This window comes from Leptonychotes weddellii, chromosome 10 (genome assembly GCF_054177405.1).
Source record: "Leptonychotes weddellii isolate Sample4059 chromosome 10, ASM5417740v2, whole genome shotgun sequence".
In the NCBI taxonomy this organism is placed as follows: Eukaryota; Metazoa; Chordata; class Mammalia; order Carnivora; family Phocidae; genus Leptonychotes; species Leptonychotes weddellii.
Genome location: NC_138378.1, coordinates 11,186,307 through 11,206,832, shown reverse-complemented (window position 1 = coordinate 11,206,832; position 20,526 = coordinate 11,186,307). Strand labels below are relative to the sequence as shown.

The 20,526-nt window shown below is 42.3% G+C and overlaps 1 protein-coding gene and 1 pseudogene across 9 annotated transcripts in view; both read right to left on the bottom strand.

Annotated features, from left to right (window-relative positions):
- STAU1 (staufen double-stranded RNA binding protein 1) overlaps window positions 1-20,526 on the bottom strand; it is a 55,499-nt gene that overhangs the window by 9,214 nt on the left and 25,759 nt on the right. For all 9 annotated transcript variants that reach the window (XM_081831927.1, XM_081831929.1, XM_081831926.1 and 6 more), the window contains 2 exons: window positions 18,991-19,177; window positions 9,440-9,538 (listed from right to left, as the gene is read on the bottom strand). In XM_081831927.1, coding sequence (XP_081688053.1) covers window positions 9,440-9,538; window positions 18,991-19,177 — 286 coding nt within the window. The remainder of the gene's footprint in view (window positions 1-9,439; window positions 9,539-18,990; window positions 19,178-20,526) is intronic.
- LOC145723647 (ATP synthase peripheral stalk subunit d, mitochondrial pseudogene) lies at window positions 10-9,432 on the bottom strand (annotated as a pseudogene).

The window sequence follows — 20,526 nt, the reverse complement described above, 5'->3', positions numbered from 1 at the left end:
CTGAGTGAAAGCGTGACAGACACTTCCTGCCAGTGGTAGGACACACTGCTCAGCACACGACCTCCCAGGAACCACAGGGAAGGGCGAGTTACGGACAAGACCTGATCAATGCAGGCAGCGTAAATGTCAGCAAAAGAAAACAGTGAAAATCCTGAATGCTCTTCTTCCCTTCCTTACTTCTCAGACTTGCTAATGTTCTTGGGTCTGGTTGGTCCCCCATACAGTTAGTACGGAGTAAAGAGGAAAACAAGTTCTGCTCCCACCCTCCGAGCAGAACGGCTCCCATCTTCCCAGGGTCAGAGACTGTCCTGAGTTCAGGGGATCCACTGCAAATGGCAGAAAGGAAGCTGTCCCAGCGAAGTCCAGAAATAATTGCAACACAAAGAGTTCAAGTTTAATATTTGCTCTGAGCCTCCAGCCAAGTCTGAGCTTATTAAATCCTGACTGCTATGCAGCTTTAAAAAAGAATGAGAAATTTCAAAGCACTGACCGTGATTTCCAATACGCACTAAGTAAAAAAAACCAAACTGCCAAGAGTTTATACAGTACCCTAACTTTTGTGTAAAAAAAAAAAGATTTATATATATACCCACACATATACACAAATATATAAACAGACACACACGTGTGTGTTTATATGCTTATTTTTGCAAAAAGAAACACAGGATGGATAAAGCAGAAACTGAGAAAATTAGTTCCCTACAGCATGTGGGAGGGACTGTGTAGAGCAGGGACAGGATGACGCTTCTGAGTGTATCTTTTTGTATAGTTTTAACTTTTAGAAGCATTTAGTGTTTTACATATTAAAAATATAAAAATAAGTCAACAAAGATGGGAGAAAAACACTAAAATTGAGTGTGGACAGAAACTTAAGTAAGGTTCTTATTGGATCACACAGAAGGAAAATAAAAATTGAACTAGCTAACTTAGGTTAGCTAAGACACTCTTGAAAAGAACTAAGGACTCACACTAGCAGATTTCAAGACTTCCGATAAAGTTATAGCAACGATGCCCTCACAGCATTGTTTAAAGGCAAACAATGAGATCAATAAATCAGAACAGAATGCAGAAATAGACCTGCACACATTTGGTCTTGTGATTTCTGGCAAACACACCAAAGTACATCAAAAAAAATTTTTTTTTTTTTTTTTGCACCGTATCATTATTTTTAATGTCCAGCATTTACAATACGAGGGCCAGAGCTTTCTCCCCAACTCAAGTTTATAAATTCTCAATTGGCTTGTGAGGCCAATAGGGATACTTCTTCTTGTCTAATTTGGTTTCTGGGAAGACTTCATTCAGGTCCTCCCTCAATGGTCATCTGATCAAATGGAATTACGTTCCTCATCTTCTCCAGCTCTTTTTCATATTCCTCAATCCTGGCCTTTGAGAGAGACAAAAACTCGGTACACCTTTTCACATCTTCTTTTTCTTCAGCATCCACCTGAACAGTATATTTATCCTCTGGCACAGGAACCTTCAGGGCATTAAACTTCTTCTCAAAGTTATCTACCAAACCAGCCTTCGCCACATTGGCCTTGTAGTAAGCCCACTCGATAGCAGGTGGTTTCTCAGGGAGACTAGCCAACCTGGAGGTAAGTGTCTCATTCCAGGATTTCGGGGAGTTAGCAATGGCCTTCTGGTTTTGGGGTATGATCTCCCCCAAAGCTACCCAGTCAATCGTTTTTAGAGCAAGTTTTCATGCAGCCATCTTGAGATCATTCACCGACCCCGGCGGCCCAGAGCCCACAGCAGCAAGGACAAAATACTTTTTTTTTTTTTTAAATCAGAAGTCTTAAAGGGGGGGAAAAAAAAGCACTACATATCCACGTGGAAGAAAAGCTGAACCACACAGTCTCAAACTCCACCACAAACAACAGGTACCTGGAGCCAGAACACAGACCTAAATGTGAAAGCTAAAACTGTAACACTCTCAGAAGAAAACACAGGAGTGGGGCGCCTGGGTGACTACAGTTGGTTGGGCCACTGCCTTCAGCTCAGGTCATGATCCTGGAGTCCTGGGATTGAGTCCCACATCGGGCTCCCTGCTCAGTGGGGAGCCTGCTTCTCCCTCAGACCCTCTCCCCTCTTATGCTCTCTCTCTCTCAAATAAATAAAATCTTAAAAAAAAAAGTTCTGAAGAGACACTAATTTGGAATCATTTAAAAAAAAGAAGAAGAAGAAAACACATGTTCAAGGCACCGTTTTCCTTTCAGTGCCTCTGTCCTTCACTGTTGACCCCCCAGGGACCCCATTCCTGTGTCACCTGAGGTGTCCGTGTTGGCTGTGTTTGCATTTCTACGTTGGTAGTTTGTGGCTTGTTTATGTGTGGGGAGTTTTTTAAAACAAATTTTTATAAAAAGAATATAATTTAATGGTAATAATAACTTAAAACAAAAATGGAAGCTACTGGTTATTCTCTTAACTTTTCACAAGATTAAATACAGATTTTCCTTTTAAAAAAAAAAAGAAGAAAACATAGGAGAAAAGGCCTGGAGCATGCAGTTGGCAAACAGCTCTTAAAAACACGAAGTACCAGCCATAAAGAAAACAAATTCGGAGCTCCTCGAAATTACAATAATTGTTCTCATCAAAAGGCAACAATAAGAAAATACAGGGAGTCCACAAAACGGGGGAGAACATTTGCAATATATGTATCTGAGGGTTTATATCCAGAATACTGAAAGAACCTCTGTAAGTCAACTACCCAATTAATGAAAGACTTGAACAGGTACTTTACGAAACAAGATCTCTAAATGGCCAATAAGCATATGAAAAATGATCATCATTTGTCATCAAGGAAATGCAAATCGAAACCACAATGGAATACTGTAATATACACAACACCCCAAAATGGCTAAAATTAAAACAACTGACAGCATCAAGTGTTGACAAGGATGTGGAACAACTGGTCAGAGTATAAACTAGTACAATCACCTTGGGAAGCAGCTTGACAATTTGTTTTACAGATTTTATTTATTTGAGAGAGAGCACGAGCACGCACGCACGAGCACGCACGCACGAGCAGTGGGGAGGGGCAGAGAGAGGAGCAGACTCCCCGCTGAGCAGGGAGCCCGAAGCGGGACAATGCAGGACTCGATCCCAGGACCCCGGGATCATGGCCCGAGCCCAAGGCAGATGCTTAACCAACTGAGCCACCCAGGCGCCCCCAACTTGACAATTTTTATTAAACACTTACCCTTGACTTGGCAATTCTGGGTGCACGTGTATACAAGAAGCCTTAGCAGCTTTATTCATAAAAGTTCCCAACGTGGAAACCACTCACAATGTCCATCAAGAGGACAAATGGATAAAGCACAGCTTTACATTCATACAGGGAAATACCGTACGGCAATTAGCTTCTGCCATACATGGATGAGACTCAAAAACACTCTGTTGAGGATTAGAGACTTGACACCGAACAATCCATACTGTACATTCTATTTATATGAGGTCTAAGAACAAAGAAAATGAAGCCATAGTATAGGTTTCAGAAAACAGCTTCTGGGTGGGTGTTAACTTGAAAGGGGCCCAGGGCCTGCTGGAGGTTATGGGAATGCTCTAGATCTGGATCTGGGTGGTGAACCACAGGCTCGAAACGGGCTGTGCCCTGAAGACATGCCCATTTTCTACACAGGAAGCACACCTCGACAGATGGTCAGCAGGAGGTCTAAGTATGGAATTAGGAATGGAGGGGAAGAGCCTTGTGATGCTAGATGAAAATGAGAGGTATAAACTGGTAATTCTGAAAATAGAGGATTTTCTAGTGATGCCTGCCTACAAGGCCTAGAAGCTGTGACCCTCCCTCCAGCAGCAACAAGCATGCCTGGTGCCCCATCCTCATCTCCACATGCCGCTCTCCGTGAGGGGGAATGGGGCTCCTGCAGGACCAGCTAAGGCCATGTCTGTTAGAATTTCCATTTCTACTGGTGCCAAAGTAAGGGTAAGGCTAAAACATTTAAGTTCACTCAAAATCTGAACAGGGGAGGTGAGGAGCAAGCGAGCAGGGATAATGAGGCACACAAGCAGAAGAGGAAAAAAAACCACCTCACAGCATATATAAAAACTGTAACTCAAAATGAATCATAAAGCTTCAAGAAGAGAAGAGAAGAAGAATGACCTTACATGAGACAAAGGTGTCTTAGGTTACATACAACAACCATGAAACTTTTATAAAAGAAAAATCAGGCAAATTCAACCTCACTAAAATCTCTCTGCTCTTTCGAAGATACCATTTAAAAAATGAAAAGACAAGCCACACGCTGGGAGAAAATAATTAGAAAATACGTATCTGATAAAAGGACTGTATTCAGAATATATAAATAACCCTCAAAACTCAGTAATAAAACAACTCTAACAAAACCGACAGACGTGAACAGATGCTCCCCGAAAGAAGATGCCCAGATGGCAAAGCAGCACAGGAAAGATGCTGGGCTGGGGGGGGGGCCGCGCCTGGGTGGCTCAGCTGGTTAAGCCTCCAACTGGTGATTTCAGCTCAGATCATGATCTCAGGGTCTGCTTCTCCCTCTGCACCCCGCCCCCCACCTGTGCTTTCTCTCTTTCACGCTCTCTCTCAAATAAATAAAATCTTTTTTTTTTTTTTAAGATTTTATTTATTCATTTGACAGAGAGACACAGTGAGAGAGGGAACACAAGCAGGGGGAGTGGAAGAGGGAGAAGCAGGCTTCCTGCTGAGCAGGGAGCTTGATGCCGGGCTTGATCCCAGGACCCTGGTATTATGACCCGAACCGAAGGCAGACGCTTAGCGACTGAGCCACCCAGGCGCCCCTAAATAAATAAAATCAAAAAAAGGCAGGAACTACTGCTCTGTGCAACATGGACAACTCAACACCTGCATTACATTAAGTTAAAGAAGCCTGACTAAAGGCAATAAACTCTGTAATTCCATTTATGTAATGTTCTGAAAAGAGAAAAACTGTAGGGGCGGAAATTGGATCAGTGGTCACCTGAGGCTGAGGACGGAGGAAAAGAACTGGCTGCAAAGGGCCTCAGGGCAACTTTACGGGGTGAAAGAGGTTTTAGGTCTTGACTGCAGGGGTGGTTCCACCACTGTATACATTCATCAAAACACATCAATAAATCTAAATAGAATGGATTTTACTGTATGTAAATTACCTCAAAAAAAAAAACTACCCTCCCCTCCAAAAATATCCCCACAGGGGAATATCAAAGGACACAGCAACCAGCTGAATGGCAATTTGAGTATCAAAATGAATGACAATAATGTTGAACCATGTTTTTTTTTTTTTCTTTTTCCTTTTTTTAAATGTAAGCTCTACACCTACTATGGGGCTTGAACTCATGACTCCAAGATCAAGAGTCGCACTCCTCCACCTCCACCGACTAAGCCAGCCAGGCGCCCCCAATGAATGACAACAATAATGAAGTAACACTTTGAATAAAAAAAGCAGCTGTGGACCTATGCTAATAAAAATTAACGTACAGAGGTGGGGTATTTCCTGTGGAATGTCAGCTCAGAAAGGCAGAAAATCCACCATAGCAGTGACTGTTACTGGGAAGAATTATCAATGACTATGAGAATCAATGGGGAAATCTCTGAGGGCATAGCCTTCAAACATCTCCTCGCAGGATTAATTGCAAAGAGAAAGAAAGTCTCCTTAAGGTGAAGCTCTGGTGTAAGCCAATGAAAGGAACGTCACTGACACGGGGGAAATGCCCTCATGTGATGCTCAGAAGAACTGACACCACATCTGTGGTGCCCTGAGGGAAAAAATGCATTATCTGAAACTAATCAGGAGGGAACAATCAGACCAAACTGAGGGCCATTCTACAAAGTACCTTTTAAAAATGTCAAAAGAGGCTGCGAACTGTTACAGACAAAAGGAGAGCCCAGGGATGCCTCTACCAGATGCAGGGTGTGATCCTGCGCTGCCACGGGAACAAGAAAATACGTACCATCAAGGACGGAAGGGACAGACGGCAAAATGTGAATATAGGACATACGTTAACATAAGAATTAGTGACGCTCAATTTCCTGTATTTGATCATTAGATTGTGCTTATTTAAGATAATGTCTTGTCCTTAAAAGATACATGTTGAAATTTAGGAATCCTGATACCTGCCACTTACTCAAATGACCCAGCAAGGGTAAGAAGAGATAGAAAATAGTACGCATTCACAGAGAGAAAAAGCAAATGTAAAATGTTAATCACTAGTAAATCTCAGTGAAGGAGAAATTCACTGTCCTATTCTTCCAACTTTTCCACAGGTTTGAAATTTTTCAAAATAAAATATTCAAAAAATGGCTAGGAAAACCAAAGGAGCCCCAAAACAGCAGTGCTGTGCTCCCCAGGTGAGAACCAGCGGCCCCTCAGAGAGCGGCCTTCACTGCCCCCCAAAGGAAAAGGTTGGCAGGGAGGGCCCCTCACACACCACCTCCCACCCTGACAGCCTGGTTTCCGAACACTCAGCCCCACCCGGACTCTTGGCCTCTCAGAGTTGACTCAATCATCTACTCACATCACCAGCCAACCAATCTAAATGTGGAGTTCCACCTACAATGGATTTAGTGCAAGGTCATGTAGAGGTCACAACTGCCTCCCGGTGACTTTATCAATCAGCACCATCACATTTTTTAACTAAAACTATGTATTTTATCAAAAGTCAAGCTATATACATTTTTTCTGGAGAACCGTAGGAAAGGCTCCTGCCTTCTTCTATTAATCACTTCTAACCCAGATTTCTATGTGACAGATTTTACTATAAAAAACTCAGTAAAAAAAAAAACAAAACTGTTCCATTTATTTACTCAACAAACATTTCCTGAGCATCCAGTATGTGCCAGGTAATCTTCCAGGTGCAAGAGACAGAACTGTGGGGGAAAAAAATGAAAGCCCTTGCTCAAGCTGATAATGGAAGTAATATGACCCTTTGATCGATGAGCTATTTAACATAAGCACTCACATTAACAAATTCAACACCACCACCAACGAACAAACTGGAATGTCTTAAATGATTACCCTAAAGATATTCACCCACCAGAGGGCGCTCCCAAAACTTCCTTCAGGTGATCAGACCATTTCCTGCTGTGTTACATAGTCCTGAACACAAGCTTGAGACCCAAATCCGAAATCTAAACAAAGCGGAAGTGGAACAGAAGCAATCTGGTCTCCAAATCCCACAGAGCAAAAACAAAATGGCATTCCTTCACTAAGGTTCCAGAAAGCTGACTCTCAGGCAGGGCAACAAACTAGTAGGAACAGGTGGCAAGCTTCACAGGGATCCAAGGCCCTGGTGCCAGCAGTCACCTCTGTAATCCTGAGGTGACCCGGGAAGCCAGGCACCTCCCACTCCCACAATCTTGGCACCCCTCTAATCTCTAAAAATCCATTCTCATGCCCTACCAATCCCTCAGCACGAGGAGAAAAGGAGGACTTCTTCCCTTCCTGCAACAGGTACCTAGGAAGACCTCTTGGTTTTCGGAGTGAAGCTCCCACCTAGTTCCCACCCAGCAACTAGCCCTGTCCTTCTGCGTATCTCCTGTCTCATTGCCTCCCTCCCCAATGCCAACAGAGGGAGAAGGGCCAGAAGGGACAGAGAGCCAGGTAAGACACAGTCCTCGTCTGTCCAGGGCTCTGCCGTCTGAGAGGAAGGGACAGTGTAAACCTGGTCCTGCTGGCCAGGGTGGGACAGGGATGGGTGTGGGGTGATGCAGGGTGGCCCCATGATGCAAGTGTAACTTCCCATCCCACCTGTGCCCCATGGCAGGCAGGGAAGCACTGCGAGCTAAAGGCCAGAAGTCAGCAGCATGCAGCAGACGGGTTAAGGACTGAACTCAGGAGCCAGTTTAGGGCGCTAGCACATTAATAAGAGAAGGTATATATTTTATAAAGGTCAGGCATGAAGTTTGGGGGTCACTTGTAACTGCAAAAATGCTACAAAATTACAGTATTTTACAGCATAATAAACTTCAGGGGGATTTTTTAACCAACTGGGGCCACCCAGGTGCCCCACAGGGGGACTTTTTAAAAAAAGAAACAGGTCAAAAGAAATTTATGGACCACTTAAAATTGTTTTAAGCAAATGCCCCACCTCAAATTACATTTGCCTAAGTAACGAAGTAGAAGCGTACAGCATTTTGGAAGACTAAATATATAGTCTTTAGAACTCCGAAAGACCTGGGGCGCCTGGGGGGCACAGTCGGTTAGGCGTCCAACTTTTTTCTTTTTTCAAGATTTTTTATTTATTTCTTTGAGACAGAGTTGAGAGAGAGAGAAAAAGAGCGCGAGTGGGGGGCGGAGAAGCAGACTGCCCGCTGAGCATGGAGACCAATGTGGGGCTCGATCCCAGGATCCCAGGATCATGACCTGAGCCAAAGGCAGACGCTTAACTGACTGAGCCACCCAGGCGCCCCTAGGCATCCAACTCTTGATTTCAGTTAAGGTCATGACCTTAGGGTCATGAGATCGGGCTCCACAAGATTCTCTCCCCGTCTCCTTCTCCCTCTGTCCCTCCCCACCCTCCCCGTGCGCTCTCTCAAAAAAACAAAGAAAAAACCACCTCTGAAAGACCAAAGAATTGATAAAGAAACGTGCATTGTATAGTAAAACACAACCTTGCATAACCAAGTGCGGAAACCAAAAGGATTTGCAAAGAATTCGTGTGTCAGACCATTACAGAAAACTTACTAACCTCCACCACCTGCCTCATCTGTTTGGACTCACTGGGTCCTTGAAGGAAACATGTCCTAAATGTACCTTACTTTCCATATTGAACTAATAGCCCATTAGTTATGGTTTTTAAGACCATAAAGTCTCCAACAACAAATGAAGTTATCAGAGAGGTGATCTACAGGGCAAATGCTGGACAAGGACAAAACTGATGTCCTTTTAACTCCGCTGTATGACTCCTAGGGACTGTTAAGGAGATTAATGTTTTGGGAGTAACAGAGTCTTTTGAGAGTCTTATGAAAACAATGGAACCTCTCTCTAGAAAACACAATCTTCAAAATCATTCTGGGAGGCTCGCAGACCATCCATGGACTGTCTGGAGGGGCATGGTAGCCCCTAAATTAGCAACCCCAAAGAAGAGAATCAATATTGCTTTGCTAAGGGGCGCCTGCGTGGCTCAGTCGGTTAAGCGCCTGCCTTCAGCTCAGGTCATGATCCCAGGGTCCTGGGATCGAGTCCCACATTGGGCTCCCTGCTCAGCAGAGAGCCTGCTTCTCCCTCTCCCTCTCCCTGCCTCTCTGCCCACTTGTGCTATCTCTGTCAAATAAATAAATAAAATCTTAAAAATATATATATATATTGCTTTGTTAAGTATAAAGTCTGAGTATTAAACCTGAAGGTTCACAGGTTTGTGATAATAATTCCAATGTTATTTAGGAAAAAAATCATCCCAATGGTGAATGCCAACAGTATTTTACAGTGCAGTCCTACTTGTAAAGCAAGCTTACCTCAAAATTCACAGGCAAGTTCCGTTTAAGTGCAATCTCAAACACTTGACTTATTTCCGATTTATTGAGATTCTCTTCTTCTGATTCTCTTCCATTCACCTAAAGAAAGAATAATTGTTTAGTAGTTAACTCTTATTAAAAACTGTCAACATCCCAGCTGTGATAAACCTTAAGCACTGAACCTTGGCTTCATGGAGTGAGCACTACCCCAGGGGGCAAGGCCACCTGTGTGCCATGTGGCAGTGAATTTAAAGGTTAAAAAAAAAAAAAAGTATTATTTCACACTTGGGTCAGCTTGTACCTTGTAAATCCACCACAAACAACCCCACAACCTAACAGACTCAGGGGTATGAATCAGCCTCATCATGGCGCAACCACACGCCCACAGCTGCTCAGGAAGAGTGACAGACTCCCAAAGCCTTCCCTGACGACCGGCAAGCCACATTCTGGAAAAAGTCAGAATACAGACAGCTCTGTGTGGGACATGGCAAGTTCAAATAGAAGTCTCTCCATCTAAGTATGCAGGTTTCTCATTTGGACAAAAGTCCCTGGAAACCCACTTTTTAAAAAATGGATGCAACGGAACAAATTATGAAATTGTGTACAAAATCTTTTCCTCACTGCTGCTGGCCAAAATTCAAGTGCAAACTAATCAAGTCTGCTCAACAAAGGCTGAGACTCCATCTTTATAACAAGGTTCATTTACAGTCCTCCAGCCAGGGCTGGGATTAGGGAGGGCAGAGATCTCAGTGCGAGCTGATAACCGACTCTATCCACGCAGTGATAATGAGAATCCAGATAAGCTCAGTAATAGCAATGCCCCCCTCCTCCCTGCAAATTGTGGCAAGAGAGCTGCATTTTTCTTCTTATTTCTTATTATTGTGACTCTTTTATCAAAGAATTTGTAAAAATCCTATTTCCAAGACTAGAACTTTCTGACAAGAACCCATGGCTAGAACTATCCAGGATTTTATCGGTTGTGCATTTCTATACGTTCATCAGATAGATCTTACACCTCCATGTATCAGTATTTCACACTATAATGGAAAAAAAATAAAACTCTTAAGTTAAAAATATTAATACCATCAAGAATATAATCCTATACCAGTAAATTCATCCCAGACACATTCTACTTCTCTCTCCTGTCATGATGGCGGCCTTCTTCTAGTCGGGTTTCACTTCACTCTCTGCCTGGTCAGAACTATTTGCATAGCATTTCTGATGGCTTTATTAACTTAAAGATACTTTTATTCTTGTTTAAATCCTAAACGGAAAGAGGGCCTGACTTTTTATGAGTGAATCTTTAAAGCCAGAAATCTTCAAGCAAGACGCCTTAGAGCTCCGTGGAGGTTTGGTTTGAAATTTATTTTTTAAACAAGTTTTAAACTTAAACAAACAACCACCCTGCATTTTAGTATGTTCAACAAATGGTGCTTAGAAAAACAGATTTCCACATGCAAACAAAAACACAACAAAAAACCACCTATACCATATACAAAAATTACCTCAAAATGGATCGAAGACCTAAACATAAGGGCTAAAATCATAAAACTCTTAGAATATCAGGAAAAAGCTTCATGATGCTGGATGTGCCGGAGACGGAAAACAGAGGCAACAAAAGAAAAAGCCGATAAACTGGACTGCATCAAAATTAAACACTTTTGTGCATCAAAAGACGCTCTCAAGAAAATAAAGACGACCCACAGATAGGAGAAAGCACATGCAGATCATAGATCTGATGAAGAATTAATATCCAGAATGTATAAACAACTCAACAACAAACAACCCAATTTAAAAATGGGAAAAGGACTTGAATAGACATTTTCTTAAGAAGGTAGAAATGAGTACATGAAGAAGGCTAACGAGTACATGAGCTCAGTATCACTCATCATTAGGGAAATGCAAGTCAAAATCACAATGAGACACCACTTTGCACCCCTTAAGAGTGGCCAATGAAAACAGCAAGTGTTAGCAAGCACATGGAGCAGTGGGAATCACAGAGCATTCCTGGTGGGAATATAAAATGGCCCAACCTCTGTGCAAAACAGTGTGGTGGTTCCTCAAAAAGTTAAACATAGATTTACAGGATGATCCAGCAATTACACTAGCAGATATGTACTCGAAAGAACTTAAAAGAACTCAAACAGATACCTAGACACCTATGTTTACAGCAGCATTATTCACAGTAGCCAAGAAGTGAAAACAACCCAAACATCCAACAACAGATGAATGGATACACAAAATGTGGAACGGTCACACAATGGAGTATTACTCAGCCTTAAAAAGAAAGGAAATGCTGACACATGCTACAACATGGATGGACTTTGAAAACATGATAAATGAAATAAGCCTGACAAAAGATGAATATCCACTTATATTAGGTATCTAGAATGGGCAAATACATAGAGACAGAAGTAAGATGTTCCCTGGGGGGGGCGGGGCGGGGCGGGGGGAATGGAGGGGAAGTTATTGTTTAATGTGCACAGAGTTTCAATGTGAGATAAAAAAGTTCCAGAAATGGGTAGTAGTGACAGTTGCACAACACTGAGAATATATTCAATGCTGCAGAACTGTGCACTTCAAAAATGGTTATAATGGTAACCTTTATGTTATGTTTATTTTATCTTTAAAAAGCAACTTAAAAAAGTATGTTTCATACCAAATATTAACACACTAGAGATTGTCAACACATTAACTTATGCTAAGAGGTTAACTCATTTTTGTGCACAATTAAGGTTTATGACAGCTGTTTATTTGATGGATATCCACAGGTTTTTTTTTAAGCAGATGAGTTAAAACAAAGGCTCCACTCGGATGCTAAGTAACTGTTAATGCAACCAGAACAAAATTTAGAAATAAACTGGGTGCTGAGGCTAAAATAAGACTTCAGCCACCACGCATGTACTCCAATTTTCAAACCTGTTGTTCACTTTACCAGCCCAATTAGTTTTAACTTTTAATTATGACCTATTTCAAACATTCAGAAAAGCACAGATTAATAATGTAACAGGCAGTTGTGCTAGATTTAACAAATGTCCCAACATTAAGAACTACTGACATTAAATTTTAATTTTTTTAAGGAAAACAACGAAGCTCTCCTCACTCTCCGTTCCCGGCAGCCTTAATCATGATTTTAAAATGGGAATGTATCTTTCTCACAGCCATGTTTTTTTAGTGGACGAAAACAATATATGATATATTCTGTGTTTTGAAAATTCACATAAATAATTTTCACTGATTTACCTTCAAAAATACTCTAAAATTCAAACTTACAAGTTTATACTAATCAAATGCTACTTTCCTATTTTATATATTGAGCTTCCACATAAGTCTGATGGAAAACAACAATCTACTGCAAAAATCTAAACTGTAAGCCAGTGTTTCTTAACCACAGCAGCATCAGGATCACTTGGGAGCTCTGCAAGGACAGATGCTACCTAGATTCCTACTCCAGATGAGGGAACTTAAATTTTTTTCAGGTAGGGCTTAAAGATCCATTTTATTTATAGTACTTTTTTTTTTTTTTAAAGACTCCAGCTGATTTTACAAGCAGAGTGGAGATTCACTGCTCTAAGCCATTGTTTCTCAAGGGATTTCAATAGGGACAAAGCAGCCAGTAAAATAAAAATGCAAAACAGGAAACAAAGATATACATTTACTTGGAAGTGAGATTATGTTGCTCTTTTACATAATTTTGATATTATCTGGAGTGAACAAAATGTTGCAATGGGAAAGCAGCAAAATGAGTCAAAAACAAATCCACAAATACCATTCCCAGTAAAATGGGGAAAGTGTAGTGGAGCCTTAGTCTTACCTTCATGAAGTGGGAATTACTGTTAACATCAATTCCATAGTGTATGGTTCAGCAATAAAATCTAGGCAACATTAAGAAAAGAAATAAACACTCTGAACCATGCTTAACCCTCAGTATGCCAGAAAAAAATAGTCATCTCACCGTTTACTATCTGGCTCCAAGAGACTCTTTATTTTTCTCTATTTAGTCATTTTACAAATAACATACAGAATAAAAGGACAGTAAGAATCTTTTCCTTAGAGATTTTAACAAGAAATTAAAACAGCAGGGCACCTGGGTGGCTCAGCTGGTTAGGCGTCTGACTCTTGAGTTTGGCTCAGGTCATGATCTCAGGGTCAAGGGACAGAGGCCCACATGGGGCACCTCACTGGGCGGGCAGTCTGCTTGAGATCCTCTCTCTCCCTCTGCCCCCCCCCCCCCGCTTGCTCACTCTAAAATAAATAAATAAATCTAAAAAAAAAAAAAAAAAGAAAAGAAATTAAAATAGCAAATCCAAGTTTTTATTCCAGGTTTGTAGTCTGGAAAGCATTTATGTACCCCAAATGGGCACGGTCCTTCAAATGCAGCTAACTGCTCATCTGCTAGCACGTCTGAACCAGGAGCACAGCCCACCTGTAGCAATGCCATTTTTCAAATCCATCCCCAGTGGGTTCTAGCTTATCATAACCTCTGATTCTTCTGGTAGTGGTATCATCAGAACACACTACTTGTGAAACTGACTCATAACTGTATCAAAGACAGAACAGCCATCTTCTTTGCTCCCTAACTACAAAATGCTTTCATTTTTAGATCTGTAAACCCCGAAGGATCTAACGTTTTTTCATTGTCTTATCATCTATATTCTCCTAATGACCTTTGTACACACACCTTTTGCATTTGTCCACTTATTTTGTGGACCATAAGTGGTGAGAAGTAAATTCTGGTGGCCAAACATGATAAAAATTAGAAGAATGCTGTCACACATACTGTTTAAAAAATCAAAACAGGATGTTCCAGATTCTTGTCACAAAATAATGTGTGACGATGTCCTTCCTGTTGAATGGTCAGAAAAGAATACACATTTGCTTTTCATACACCATAGAAATACACTGTTCACTTGCTGATTCTTGAGTTTGGGAGAGCTTATCTAAGATACTGTCTGAAGACTCACAGTCTGAGATTCGCTTAAACTCTCAATCCCACCATCACCACTGCAGTCTAGGGCCCTGCTGTCCCTCTGCTTTCATCTTCCCGCTTGTTTAATAACGGGAAGGTCTTCCTCTGTCAACTTTCTTCTTTTTGCCATTAGAGGCAAAGAAAAATTCTAACTTCCCACCTGAGTTCAAGGAAAGCTAAGTGCACAGGAAAAAGATGGTGTCTCCAGTCTTCTGCATCTTCTAGGAAGGACGCGCTGCATCGGGCAGTGCAGCAGGCACAGCAAAGGATGATGTGACGAGGAGTTATTTCACTACTGAGCAGCCACCCCGGGATGGCATCATAATTCCATGTCCTTTTATCTGAGTCTTGCTCAGCATGTTTAGGAATGGATTACAAAGAGTGCTGAAATGATATGTCGGATGACAAAGAGCAGAAGGTCTCAAGACAAAGGAAAATTTAGATTCCCTAAGGAGGAGATTTACAAAAGGGTCCAAAGGACCTATGTGATCAGTGTAAGACAGAGTGAGTTTTATGCTATTTAAAAAAGTAAGTATGTTTTCTCTTTGTTCTTTGTAAGATCTCCAGAAAAGAATACAAGTCATGCAGTATCACTCCTTACAGAGCTTGAAAAAGCAGCTCAAATGAAAATTGGGTCTAACGGACCCTGACAGAATAATGAAAATCAAGGTCTCCAATTTTAGTTTAAGCCCTGGCCCAAGAGAAGATAAGACTCAAGACCAGAAGAGCTGCATGTATTTATTTTTACACTAGTATTAAAAAAACCCTTCAGACAGTACAATTTTTTTAAAAAGTCTGTCTCCTACCACTACCACAAAGCGAAAACTACTTTTAAAGCTTGATACAGCCTTCAAGACAGAAACTACGTGCAACCAAACATATACATATGCATACATACATACACACAGTTGGCACTTTTATTTACTTAAACACAAACAGGATCACACTATCTACAAAACTACAGCTCTGGTTCTTGATCGCCCCCCACCCCTTACATGATGCAGCTCCTTTCATGCCTATGTGTACAGATCTACCACACCCTGGGCCTCCCTCCGACAAATGTAGCTGTTTAACCACTTCCCTACCAGTGGACATTCAGCTAGCTCCTGTTTTGTCTGTTACAAATACTGTAGCTATTAGCCATCTTGCTCCTAGCAGCTCAGACACTGAGTAAGTCATTTTTTATTACCACAAACATTAGATTTAAAAACCAAAACAAAAAACAAATGGCACATTCCCAACGCAGGACCCTTACACAAGCTGCTCCCGCTCTTCTGCTTCTGTCTGGTCTCGGCTTCAATGCCACTTCCCCAGAAGGGACTTCTCTAAATGCATCACCCTCACTTCCCTCTAAAGGAGACAGCTGGGTGCCTGGCTGGTGCAGTCGGTTAAGTGTCCAACTCCTGGTCTCGGCTCAGGTCGTGATCTCAGGTTCGTAGGATTGAGCCCCACGTTGGGCTCCACACTAAGCAGGGAGTCTGCTTGAAATGCTCTCTCCCTCTTGCTCTGTCCCTCCTGTTAGTGCTCTCTCTCTCAAATAATTAATAAATAAATAAATAAGACATCTGATGCTCTCATAATGCTTGCTACTTCCCACACTAGCACTCACTGCACTCTGATGATTCTAACGTTAACATCTGTCAGCTGTTCAATGAAACCCCACCAGGGAAGGGAAAGGGCTGTGGTTTTTCCTCAGGGCCTAGCACGATGCCTATCGTCAAGGGACCAGACTATATCTGCCTTGTAGGCAGAAATTGCTGTCTTTATTGGCCATGTTCTAAAGAAGATGAATTGATCCACCACACAATCACATGCCCTACAAATCGTGAAAAGCAAAATGAACAGTTTGTTTAAAATTATAATCTCCAATCCTGGCAGGCCAGGGGCAAACACGCTGCTCACACCCTGTTGGCAGAGGTCTAAAATGGTACCATCTTTCTAGTGGGGAACCTGGCCATATACACTTGCCATGCAATTCAGCTCCAGGTCCATGGCTCATAAAAAGGCATAGACATGAACAAAGATTTAACTACAACAATGTTTTTCACTACCTATTTTCTAAAAGGAAACACAGTAAACAACCCAAATAACTAAGGCTCTGTTGAAAAAATAAACTGCTATGTTCACACAGTGAAACACTTGGTAGCTATTAAAAACTGCTTAGATGCCAGTTGAATTTGAGTCCTCCAAGGAATTATAAGTAAATGGCATGACAATGTATTCATGATAAGCGGTTCAGTGAAAAAAAAGTGGTTACCATATGATATCACCCCACTTCTGTTAAACAGACGGGTGCATGTATTTACTTATACATGCACTGACATCCACCAAAACGTTTTTTAAATTTTTATAGTTCACATGCATTAACTCTAAGTAAAAAAAGGTAACGATACCTTCTAAAAATGTCCCTCCTGGGGCACCTGGGGCTCCAACTCTTGATTTCAGCTCAGGTCATGATCTCAGGGTCCCGAGACTGAGCCCCGAGTTGGGCCCCGCATTAGGTGTGGAGACTGCTTGGGATTTTCTCTCTCTCCCTTTCCCTCTGCCCCTCCCCACTCACTTGTGCACTCTCTCTCTTAAAATTAATTAAAAAATAAAAATGTCTCTCTCTTTGCATCCTACTACCCACCTACCCAGGAGGCCTGGTAAATCAAAGGGCAGCCCACTGAGGCGGGAGGCTAAGTGTTTCATTTATTATCTCAAAGAAAGTCTGATTCGACTCAATGATTCTTATTTCTGCAGCACTGGTTAAGCCAGTCTCAGCCATTTCTGAAGGGCACGGTCTCTGTTTCAAACCATACAGAACTAGAACAAGGGCACAAGGAGATTTAACATTACTCTCAGCAAAGCTCTGTGCAGATGGCAGATGAGTGCGTGAAACTGAGCTCAGGAGAGCGAGTCCACTCCAGCCTCTGCCCTCAGGCTGGAACTGACCACACTGCTCCAGGGCCATGGAGACACCAATGGGCACCTGCCCTTTTCAACAATATGGGGAGCACTTCCAAGCAGGATTCAAAGTGGAGCAGCTGCCTGAGGGGGAAGCACTGATAATTCTTAGGACCAGGGGTTCCCAAACCCTGATCGAGCTTTAGAGTTACTCCAAGAGCACATTTAAAAAGAAAAAAAAAAAAAGGCAAAAGACAGACTCCTATTAGAATCGTGTGGGTTGGACCAAGGAATTTTTTTTTTAAACTTCTCAAGTGGTTCTGAAGCAGACAGCCCACATACCAGTGTTCAGCGATCATTTAACAACTGCTGGCTACAAAAAACTGAGAAATAACTACCCCATCTGACTCCAATTACATTAGCACCAAACTGAAGTAAAGAAATGCAAAGCCTCCAAAATGACTCAGATTACACTACCGACTGCCTCTAACAAAACTCACCAGTAAGAAGCTCATCCCTTTAACTTCATGAAATCCCTCTCTTCTAAATTACAGTCCCTTCTTTTATTTGGTCCTCACTGGACCCTGGAAACACATCATCTCTGTTTTAAAATGTGTGATTACACTGGAAAATGGAAACACACCATAACGAAAAATAGTCACTGACTCCCTAAGACCTATGTTCTATTTAGTCGCAAGGAGTTAAAAACCTATTCCTACCAAGAGATTTTTAAAACGTGGCCCGCAAATTCTTTGACACTCTTCTCATCCAGAAGTGGGGTTAACACTGTCAATGTACTAAAAGCAACTGAACTGTACACCTAAAACAGTTAAAATTGTGAATTTATGTTGTGTGAATTTTACCTATTAATAAAAAGGGAGGTTCTATATTTCCTCCCTTTGAATCTGGGCTCTGTGCCTGCTTGACCTGTAGAATATAGCAGAAGCAATGCTGTGGGGATTCCTGGGCCTAGCCCTTAAGAAACTGGAAGCTGCTTCCTTTCCTGTCTTCTAGGATACTCACTCTTGGAAGCCAGCACCATACCATGAGGATGGGGAAGCAGCCTCTGCATAGGATAACTAAGAGGGACGGAGGTGCTCAGGCCAGAGCCCCTGCCGAGCTCTCAGCCAACAGCCAGCACCAACTTCCAGCCATGTGAGGGAGCAGCCATCTTGAAAATGGATCCTCTGGCTCCTGCAGAACCACCTTAGCCAAAGCTATGTGAAGAAGAGACCAGCTCCCATGCCAAGCCCTGCCTAAACTGCAGATATGTGAGCAAAATAAATGCCTAGAGGTGGTTATTAAGCCACTAGGTTTTGTAATGGTTTGTTATGCAGCAATAGGTAACCGGCACTTCAACATAATAGAGTAGCTGGTCAAAAAATGGCTTTAGAAAATTCTCTAAGCTGGTACCATAAATTGCAGTAGATTCTAACAAGCATAATCTTTTGCACCGAAGAATTCATCAATACATGTACTTCACAATTCAGCTGAGTCACAATCTACCATGTTCACTCAAAACTATACCACAGAGGAAAAAAGAAGGCATCTTTCTTACTAAAACATTTTTTAAGGGGGTGCGGGGGAAGGCCAGAAAACTACAGAGCACAGAATCGTGTAAGCTACCAAATAACAAACATTATGGACAGCTCTCATCTCAGAAAAAGACCCCAAGAGGACGCCTCTCCGCACCCACCTGCTCGCCTGGCCGCCTCCCCTCCGGCCTCTCGGGCGGGGGCTCACTCTGCAGGGTCCGCAAAGCTTTCGCAGCGGCGTCGTGTTTCGCAGCCTGCCTCGTCTTGCCTTTCCCATTAAACTGCTGTCCTCCCACAGAAAGCTCAACTTGATAAAGTAAAGGTGGTACTGGAAATGGGTAAAAGTACCTGAAAGTAAAAAGGGGGTTAGCAGAGTTACAGTCTCAGATCAGTTAAGTCACCTGTCTGTTCTCTGGCAAATTCTGGGTCTTTCCTTCATCATGGGACCTAAACCACATGAGGGCTTCCTTGCCATTAAGGACTCCTCATCAATATACAGAGATTTCGTAGGCTTACGCTGGATTAGAATTGGCACACAGGATGAGCAAATACTGTTTAGGAAGCAACTTTATGTTTCACAGAATGGACTAGCTTACAGATTACATGAGTTCAATTTATAATGCTAACCCGAATTTACAAAATCTAAAATGAATTAGGCTCTGGCTGAGGTAGTCGACTTAACTTGCTCTACTTTCTCAGATCTGAGAGTCACACTTGCCTGTCTCCAGAAAAGGCTGGGAATTTTTTAACAAAAGTTTTTTTTTGTTTTGTTTGTTTTTTCTTTTTTAGAAAGGCCCCTCATTTCTGGAAACCCAACAAGCCTGGGAGAGTCTGGCTTCTTACATTTCAGAGCCTGTATTTTTCAAATGGCTTTGCCTCCATCCAAGTCAGGCAGGGAAAGGAAAACTTCCATTCTGATCATCAGTCTATCCACTCATGTCTCAGGACTGCCAACAAGAGGTTTTTAATACATGATGTTTTCGGGTTTCAATTAGTATTTTACTGCACCTGTACTCCAAGGCTATACAGCACGTAAGTTCAAAGTCAAAAAGTACCCAATAAGCAGTAATTAGCAAATCTAGGGGTGCCTGGGTGGCTCAGTCAGTTAAGCGTCTGCCTTCGGCTCAGGTCATAGTCTCAGGGTCCTGGGATCGAGTCCTGTGTCAGGCTCCCTGCTCAGCAGGGAGTCTGCTTCTCCTCCCTCTGCCCCTCCCCCAGCTTGTGCTTGATCTCTCTCTCTCTCTCTCAAATAAATAAATAAAATCTTAAAAAAAAAAAAAGGAAAAAAATCTATGGATGCTGAGAATCTTTTTTTTAAGATTTTTTTATTTAGTTATTTGACAGAGAAAGACACAGTGAGAGAGGGAACACAAGCAGTGGGAGCCAGAGAGGGAGAAGTAGGCTTCCCGCTGAGCAGGGAGCCCGATGGGGGGCTCGATCCCAGGAGCCTGGGATCATGACCTGAGCTGAAGGCAGAAGCTTAACCACTGAGCCACCCAGGCGCCCCTGGATGCTGAGAACCTTGATGTTGTGGGAATCATGCTCAAATTAACAAAGCAGTTAAAAAGGTGATCTTTGGGGTGCCTGGGTGGCTCAGTTGGTTAAGCGACTGCCTTCGGCTCAGGTCATGATCCTGGAGTCCCAGGATCGAGTCCCACATCGGGCTCCCTGCTCGGCAGGGAGTCTGCTTCTCCCTC